This window comes from Mizuhopecten yessoensis, unplaced genomic scaffold (genome assembly GCF_002113885.1).
Source record: "Mizuhopecten yessoensis strain PY_sf001 unplaced genomic scaffold, ASM211388v2 scaffold6877, whole genome shotgun sequence".
Classification (NCBI taxonomy): Eukaryota; Metazoa; Mollusca; class Bivalvia; order Pectinida; family Pectinidae; genus Mizuhopecten; species Mizuhopecten yessoensis.
In genome coordinates, this window is record NW_018406769.1 from 96,580 (window position 1) to 106,019 (window position 9,440).

A 9,440-nucleotide genomic window follows, 5' to 3' on the forward strand; every position below is an offset into this window, starting at 1 on the left:
CTACAATAAACCTTTCAGTGCATGTTAGGTCACAAATAATTCCAAAAACTTATTTCATCACTTGACGTGATTAATAACGGTTTTGTTAGCAATCAATTTTGAATTCAAATGTAATTTTCTTGTCACTTTTTAGAATTTGTTCTTATACACTTTCGTTTTTACATTGCTTTTAGAGGATATTTCATACTCATTTGTTAATATTCATCTCATAATGAAGAGTAAATGTATTGGTGAAGATCGCCATCGTATCTTCGTGAAATCTCGTAAATGTAAAGGTACACGAAATGTAAAAAAAATCCATAATATAAATGATTTTTGGGTATACTGACTAAAAGTTGCATAGATTGCTCAAATGAAGAAGTTAGTATTGGTCCGAAGTGCTACCTAAGGTATCTGTGTAAAAGAGAATCTGAAACAGAACGTTTTGAAGATGAAACTACTAGATGTTTTTCTCTTAACAATTAAGGTCCTGTTTTACGGGTCCTGTTCACATACCAAATGTTGTCTTTGTTTTAACAATTTGAATTCGAAGGGGAGCAAATTCACATTTCTGCAAAAACGTGCCAAGCATCAGTTAATTTTCACAAACAAATTGTGGTGTTCTGCGTCATCACGTGTATGCTCATTTCATCTTATTGCCAATGATCTAAACCCTTGTATACAGGTTATCCTATAAGGAAGAGAGTCTTTGAACTCTCAATTATGAAGTAGGTCATCTGAAACAGTTGATAACCTTTTAGATGACCCTGGCTGCAAAGCTTGGACAGGTTGGTCAAAGAACAGTTTCTCAAAATCCATACGTGTTTTTTTCCATTTCCTTTTTCTTCAGAATATACCGAAACTACACATAATGTTCTTTGACTGCTTTTGGTTAAGATGGAAACTGAGCGTAATTATCTTAAATCTTTCCGCTCTTTTTTGGCTTTTCCTTACCTAGTATTTCAAAAACTTTCATTCTGTAGTGCAAGCATTGAATAAAGCTCTAGTTCCAGTGTTTCTTGGTCCTGACCATTTGAGTAGGGAACAAATACTTTCACGCAATATTTTATTCTCAGAAACATTCTTTGGAGACAAAGTGACATCCTAAGTAGATAGCACATATATTTATATTTAAAAAAAGTTGCTGTCAATAAGCTTCAGAGAATGTCTTACGGTGGCCAGAAGGAGCGTAATTATCTTAAATCTTAAATTCATGAGCATAGCTCTACCTGATGGCTTCATTTTGGTCACAGTAGGACCATTCTCTGGAAGCCAAAAAGATGCAAGCATTACCATAACATCATAGACAAGCTCACATGGTTGGAACAAGACGACAATGTAGTCGTTGATCGTGGTTTTAGAGATGTCCTGCCAATGTTTGAGGCATCTTGTATTAATACCAGTATACACTCATATCTTACGACTGGTCAGAGACAACAGTCTGATCTACAGGCTAGCATTGACAGAACAATTACTATATCCCCGTGGATTGTAGTCTTTTCATGGCCGTATTAAGCATTGGATATTTTTTAGAACTCAATTAATATCAATTTGCTTCATTGATATAATTAAGGAAGTGCTAAAGATTGTGACTACATGTCTCGATTGGATACGGGGATCAAACTGACGGAAAAGGCAGAGAACTCGCACATCAATTGAAGTTTCTTCTTACAAAAACAAACAATTTGGCTCAGAGTGTGAAAACAACTAGCTGTCTACAAGAGAGCAAAGTCAGATTAGGATCTGTTGTCAGATTTGTTACAGAAAAGCCAGACTAAATATAATTTTTGGATTTAGTACAGCACGACACCAAATGAAAACAATCCAATAAAAGATTACTACTACCAATGCCCAGTTGGTCAAAGTTAAGCTTCAACAGCGATTATATTAAACTGACAAAGAAAATGGTCTCTCTTGCAAACTTGCAGATTTCAAGCATCATTAGCCTGTGTCCCGTGTAGTATTGCCTACCCTTTCAGGACTTAACTACATGTAGCTTTACAGCTCAGTTTCTCTTTTGGACATCATCTTAATGATCTTTTAATTATCCAAACTCCCTAAAAATCTAGTTATCAAGGTCATTGTGTCTTCTGTTTCTCTATTCGGTCACCTCTGGCTGTCTTCTGTTTCTCTATTCGGTCACCTCTGGCTGTCTTCTGTTTCTCTATTTGGTCACCTCTGGCTGTCTTCTGTTTCTCTATTTGGTCACCTCTGGCTGTCTTCTGTTTCTCTATTCGGTCACCTCTGGCTGTCTTCTGTTTCTCTATTTGGTCACCTCTGGCTGTCTTCTGTTTCTCTATTCGGTCACCTCTGGCTGTCTTCTTTTTCTCTATTTGGTCACCTCTGGCTGTCTTCTGTTTCTCTATTTGGTCACCTCTGGCTGTCTTCTGTTTCTCTATTTGGTCACCTCTGGCTGTCTTCTGTTTCTCTATTTGGTCACCTCTGGCTGTCTTCTGTTTCTCTATTTGGTCACCTCTGGCTGTCTTCTGTTTCTCTATTTGGTCACCTCTGGCTGTCTTCTGTTTCTCTATTCGGTCACCTCCGGCTGTCTTCTGTTTCTCTATTTGGTCACCTCTGGCTGTCTTCTGTTTCTCTATTCGGTCACCTCCGACTGTCTTCTGTTTCTTTATTTGGTCACCTCCGGCTGTTTGGTATCTTCATTTCCTTTTTTGGTCCGTTATTTCTTTCCCTTTTTATTTTTAACCGGTTGTCGGATATATTTCGAGTTGTATCATAATGACAAAGATGTAACAGGTTTGTAGATGCCATAACTTTGGTAATCACTTGTCCCAAAGAAGGTTTTATCAGTTCAATATTCTAAGCTGGCCTTTACTGCTCGTACAATATATTTACTTACGTCAGAATTCAGATTAATCACAAACCATGTATCGGTTGTCTACATTATAGTTCTCCTTAATTAAGTAACATAGACTGATGGTCAAATAAGGTCAAGGTAAACAATTGTTTTTCGTTGGACAACATTATTTGATAACGTCATAGTGTAGTCGAAGCACGAACCTATGATGAACATTGTTGCTAGATATTAAGCTCCACATAAAATTGTCAGTGTTAGTCAAGTCAGAAATATTTGTAGTCGATGAATTTTACTTCAAAATAAAACTTTTGGTGTAGAATTTGAATTTTGAATATGATATGCTAAAATGTTAGCAGTAAATGTTTTTCGGACGAAAGAAAGAGGAGTATTAAATCCAAATGACTGTTCAGTATATTAAAGAATGTGTTCATTCGTAAGTGTGCAGAAAATTATAAGCGTATAGAAGTTAATCATTACGTCATAGATACCTTATTAATGATCATATTTAGCATACAAAACTAATTCGAACGAAATTGTTCAATTAAAAAGTGATTAAAATAGGTGTACATCTACTGCAGCTTTTGATGAATTTACTGGTTTTTTCAGGGTCGAATAAATTGATAACTGCAAACTTTCAATCAACAGGATTATTGTTTCGAGATTACAAAAATCGAATATAACATTATCGTCACGATTCCCCGCGGTTACGGCGTCTGACCATCTACGATCAATCGCCCGTCGCCACTAGGTCGCTGGTTCGAGGTCTACCTGGGGTCTGACCAGCTACGATCAATAGCCCGTCGCCACTAGGTCGCTGGGTCGAGGTCTACCTGGGGTCTGACCAGCTACGATCAATAGTCCGTCGCCACTAGGTCGCTGGGTCGAGGTCTACCTGGGTTCTAACCAGCTACGATCAATAGCCCGTCGCCACTAGGTCGCTGGTTCGAGGTCTACCTGGGGCTTACGCCAGGTACTGGCTGCAGGCCGGTGGTTATTCTCCGAGTGCTTCGGCTTTCTTCCACCACCTAAACCTAACATGTCCTTTATGACCAAACCTGTTAATAGGACGAAGAAAAAAAGCGTCTCGGGGAGAGGTGTAATAGGCTTAAAGTTTGCTTTATGTGGCACAACACATAGGGTAAATCGAATGTTAGTCAAAGGCAGGTAATATGGCAGAGAAAACAAGTGATTACTGGTAGTTCTCCTACAAATCAGCCTTCAAGTGTCATGAAACATATTAAAGATCCATTTGGGATGTTATCAATATTACAAGGCACCCGTACTAATGTCTCGCCATAGTCAGCACCAGTATTGAATGGCATCCCCAATACCAAGCCCGATCAATTCCACTGCCGTGAACAAACGGCGAGTAAAGATTTGCTACGACCGTAGTCTTAGGACCATTGGCATTTCTAAGCAGCAATCTTGGTATCTTCGGCTATTTCTGCCTCTCCGTTAGAAAGACGATGTTCCGTCAGATATTGGATCTTTTAATGTCTGTCATAGACAGTCAGACAGTTTATGTGAGCTATCGTAACGAAAGGGTATACTCAGTGATTGTTGTAGATGTAGATGTTACAAACGTCCTACCTACTTTAGACCTGTGTGTACCACTCATGTGTCAAAACACATCCCTTGTGTGGCAGACTGCCCAATGTGTGTTAAACCTCCCCTGTGTGTAAAATCCCTCCCTGTTAAACACCTCTGTGTTCCTCCCCTGTATGTCAGACATCGCATCAGTGTAATACGCCTCCTTTGTGTAAGACTTTAAAGCGTTTAACACCGATGTGTATTACTTTTGTGTATGAACTCTGTGTTTAAAACCTCCCCGCGTTGAACACTTGTGTGTACTATCCCTGTGTAAGACATCCCATGTTTACCACCTGTGCGTGTGTGTTACACTTGTGGGTCAGACCTACCCTGTGTGTACCACCTATGCGTACTATCCCTGTGTAAGACATCCCATGTTTACCACCTGTGCGTGTGTGTTACACTTGTGGGCCAGACCTACCCTGTGTGTACCACCTCTGTGTACTATCCCTGTGTAAGACATCCCATGTTTACCACCTGTGCGTGTGTGTTACACTTGTGGGTCAGACCTACCCTGTGTGTACCACCTCTGTGTACTATCCCTGTGTAAGACATCCCATGTTTACCACCTGTGCGTGTGTGTTACACTTGTGGGTCAGACCTACCCTGTGTGTACCATCTCTGTGTACTATCCCTGTGTGTAAGACCTCCCCTGTGTGTGTGTGTGTGTGTGTGTGTGTGTGTGTGTGTGTGTGTGTGTGTGTAACACTTGTGGGTCAGACCTACCCTCTGTGTGTGTGTGTGTGTGTGTTTGTGTGTGTGTGTGTGTGTGTGTACCACATGTGTGTGTATGTGTGTAACACTTGTGTGTCAGACCTATCATGTGTGTAACACATGTGTATTTAATACTTCTCCGTGTTTAATACATCTGTGTATATCCCTTGTGTGTAAGACCTCCCCTGTGTGTGTGTGTGTGTGTGTGTTACACTTGTGGGTCAGACCTACCTCTGTGTGTGTGTGTGTGTGTGTGTGTGTGTGTGTGTGTGTGTGGGTGTGTGTGTGTAACACTTGTGTGTCAGACCTATCATGTGTGTAACACATGTGTATTTAATACTTCTCCGTGTTTAATACCTCTGTATACTATCCCTGTGTGTAAGACCTCCCCTGTGTGTGTGTGTGTGTGTGTTACACTTGTGGGTCAGACCTCCCTCTGTGTGTGTGTGTGTGTGTGTGTGTGTGTGTGGGTGTGTGTGTGTAACACTTGTGTGTCAGACCTATCATGTGTGTAACACATGTGTATTTAATACTTCTCCGTGTTTAATACCTCTGTATATATCCCTTGTGAGTAAGACCTCCCCTGTGTATTAAAAACCTTTCTTGAGAGTTAAACCATCTTGCGTCGAGTGTTATACCTTCCCGGAGTGTAAAGTCTGTATGTAAGACCAACCTTGTGCGCACGCCCTCAATGTGTCAGACCTCACATGAGTGATGAATACCTACGTGTGACACCTCCCTGAGTAACGCTGGCCCGGGGTGTACCCCACCTATATACATACACAGCGTTCATACTTTTATATTAACACAGTTAATTAACCACAAATGTCATGACGTGGTTTCATAATAATGGGGATAGTTTGAACGACTAGTGTGAGAGAATATATCGCTCAAGCAAACATATTTCATGAAAATCTTCTCCAATCCTTTCCGTATTTTATTTGAGAGAAGTTTATATATTGAAAAAAAAAAGTTTTACTCTGTTAAGGTAAACTAGAACAAAAGAAATACCGCTTTGTCATTTCACAAAGGCGAAAGCCGGAATTTGACACAATACGGAAAAGCCAAAAAACAGGAACGAAAGTTGTGTCGCTAGTAGAAAATCCTGACAATATAAGTTTTTATATCTTCTGTTAAATCCAGGACGAATGTCCCTTATAATGAATTCTGACAATATAAGTATAGCGGAACTGGACTTGGTCTATCGTCAGAGACCAGATAGCTCAATTGGTACATCGTCCGTCTAGTTCGGAGGGTCCCGGGTTCGAACCCCGGTCTGGCCGTGCATTGTCTCTAATACTGACAACATAAGCTATGATATCTCAAGAAAAAGGTGACGCTGGTAGTAAACCCTGACTGTAATAGGTATAAGTCAGGTAATAATTACCTAGGAAATACTGTCACGCAGAACAAACAATGAAGTAATACACCTACCCATGGGTACTGTATACCTAGGGGATATTGAAATGTTACTGCTGTGGAAAGCAATATCGTTACAGATTTGATGGCAGTCTGCACTGGACAATTGTTTACGTATTTGACGATGATATTTAACTATTGCCAAGCTCTATCCCGACATATCGACCGATGGGCTACAGATTTGGAGGCGATATGTGACAGAGATCGAGGCTATTTATGTATAATTTAAACTGGAATACCTCTTTAATGAATGTCATACATCATATCAAACATGCATATAGTGTATATTGTCTTGTCATAGATGTCGACGTTTTGTTTCATTGTTACAAAACATTATCATCAACTTGTCTGTGAGATTGGCCGATTGGAATATAGAAGTTCCAAATCCAATGTCGTATCTACCCGAGACCTTCATATCAGCCTGAGGGGCCGACGGCCTGAGGGCTGATATGGGTCGAGGGTTGATATTAGGAAATGGAGATGGTGATATGAATACAATTTTATCTTAAATTACACATTGTAAATGTCTTAGTGTTTTAAACAATAACTCAAATAGAATGTAATTGATGCATAATTCTGAATGTGTTGAACCGGATGAAAAATTAAAATGGCGCGTGCCTGGCAGATATGGCGCGTGCTGGGCGGATATTACTCAAGGCTAACAGTATAGCACATATACAACAACCCATCTCATGAACAAGTACACGAACATAACTGCTAGTAGTGCATGTTATGGGCAATATATGCCCTACCTACGTCATACCTGCTCTGCACGCACATCTTCTGGTACAACTGAGTCCAACTCCTTTTCGACTGATTGTTTAGATTTTGACACGCCAGTTTTTATTGGACGAAGAGTTATACACTTGCCGTGTTATATGGCGAATTACGACCAACTAAATTATATGAAAGTTAATCAATATGATACATTCAATTAAAGATGTGAGTATGATATCCGGACACCGTGATACTTTAAATTATAACACAAAGCTCAAAATAAGGACCCAAGTGTCCCAACCTTAAACATTAACATTGTGATCGGTTATTTATGGTTTATTATATATGTGATCCCAGACAAACGAAAGGAGATGTCGTCTTTCTTCTTAGCAGACGTCATCAAGTTATCGTGAAAACTATATCGATAATGGGAAGGTCAATAGTTCAGGAAAACAATCATTGTTTTATAAACCCAATGTGTACAAAGCTTAACTCTGCCGCTAAGGTCGTCCTGTCACAGATGTGTTATTATTAGTATATAATTCCAAAACACGCTGGGAGGCTGACAGTAATGTGTAGGAAATCCAGAAACAATGGCCACCTGCGTCGAGTCGAAATATCACAATGACGTCATTGCTCACGGCTACTCAATGCGATGCCACCAATAGCTAACAATTACCAACTGTAGGGAATCGATCAAAACCGTCGACATCACCAACACAGGCCATAATGATTTCAATTTGAAATAAAATGTCAATCTCATTTAGTGTGCGAAGATATAGCATAAATTTGAGGACTATTAAGTTATTCAAAGTATGAATTATTCTTCGATTAAATAAATCAAGAACAATGCATGGTATTTGAACGGACTATTAATTTACAATTATATCAATGTCGTCTTAAACCTTGCGCTTTATTTTATATATTATTATGATATTGAGTTCAGCTAAATGAAGGAACTATTACGTATTTAGTTTTAGGTCGGCAATTACGAGTGCTGATTATCAAGCACATAGCCAGTATATTTTTATTTCAAAATTCGGTTACTTTTAATTTGCACAGTAATTTAGCGACTGACTCATTCCGCAGTATCTTAACGAGTATGTAGTGAACTCCATCTGATGTCATTACGAAGATAACTGAAATTAAAAACAAATTTTAATACGTACGTTGCAGATTTTATTAGAGCGATTAAGATAAAATCGGAATTACATATTTAGAAACGTTAAGCCGTATTCGGATAAAATTAGGCAGTGTTTAATCCGTTTAATGTTTATACTGCACGCTCGTAGTCTGTTGTATCCATGTCAGACGGTGCTACACCGGGATATACCCTGATATATCGGTTGGAATTAAATAAGAAGACGAACCATTGTATTTAACTCTCTACTTATCCCCATTCCTAAACAAAATATTTAAAAAGCATATTACAGACCATCATGGTATGAAACATTACCATACATTGCCACGACTTTCATGGGGATTACAACTGTAGTCGGCGATACCGCGGCGCATGCATTACCGTGCCACGAGCTACCTATTAACAGCAGTCATATGTTGTTATTGATCTGCAATACCATTTCAATAGTTCATCATCCTTGAGTAATCACTTTTCCTTGGACTTCGGCCCGGAAATTGTCGTTTTCAATTTGTGCATGCAATACTATATGGCAGCATGCAGTGGTGCTGTAGCTACACAGACAGGCTGTAAAGAATAGCCAGTTGTCCCTCCCCTCGGTATCGTATAGGAGGCTCTAGCGCTGAGGATTTGGTTGTAAACAAGGCATGTTAACAATCGTTGTCAAATCGACCGTGACCTACGACTCATGTTAAGATAATAACATTTATTTATTATCGAAGTAGGAAAGCTGAAACGTGTTTACAAAACGAGTTATAATCATACAGCACAGGTTTTATTATAAAACACATTTACACTACTAATGTCTGTTTTGTTGATACGGAAAAGAAGGTAGCAACGAAATGACGCAATTAAACGATACAATATCTAATCACAATATTTAAGTAAAAATATGCATGTCCAAAACAAAATACTTGAGGGTTATTAATGTAATAAAATATATAAAAATATATATCTCATGTTAGTAAGTAACAAGAGACGATACCAAACTAGATATTCAAATATTAGTTTAAAGCTGACGGCAATACATGTATACGTCAATTTGTCTATATGATCATCAGATTATCA

At 39.0% G+C, this 9,440-nt stretch overlaps 1 protein-coding gene across 1 annotated transcript; it reads right to left on the bottom strand.

Moving 5' to 3' along the window:
- Window positions 1-2,057: 2,057 nt before the first annotated feature.
- LOC110452788 (U1 small nuclear ribonucleoprotein 70 kDa-like) lies at window positions 2,058-3,832 on the bottom strand. The gene is made up of 2 exons (XM_021501463.1): window positions 3,760-3,832; window positions 2,058-2,623 (listed from the first exon to the last, which is right to left on the bottom strand). The coding sequence occupies exons 1-2, from the start codon at window positions 3,830-3,832 to the stop codon at window positions 2,058-2,060; spliced, it is 639 nt and encodes a 212-aa protein (XP_021357138.1).
- Between the last annotated feature and the right edge of the window lie 5,608 nt (window positions 3,833-9,440).

Bases quoted from the DNA above. Each gene is read 5' to 3' on its own strand.
- LOC110452788 (XM_021501463.1), bottom strand. From the start codon at position 3,832: ATGTTAGGTTTAGGTGGTGGAAGAAAGCCGAAGCACTCGGAGAATAAC. The intron at 2,624-3,759 runs GTAAGCCCCAGG...GATACCAAACAG, and splicing joins GCCTGCAGCCAGTACCTGGC to CCGGAGGTGACCAAATAAAG.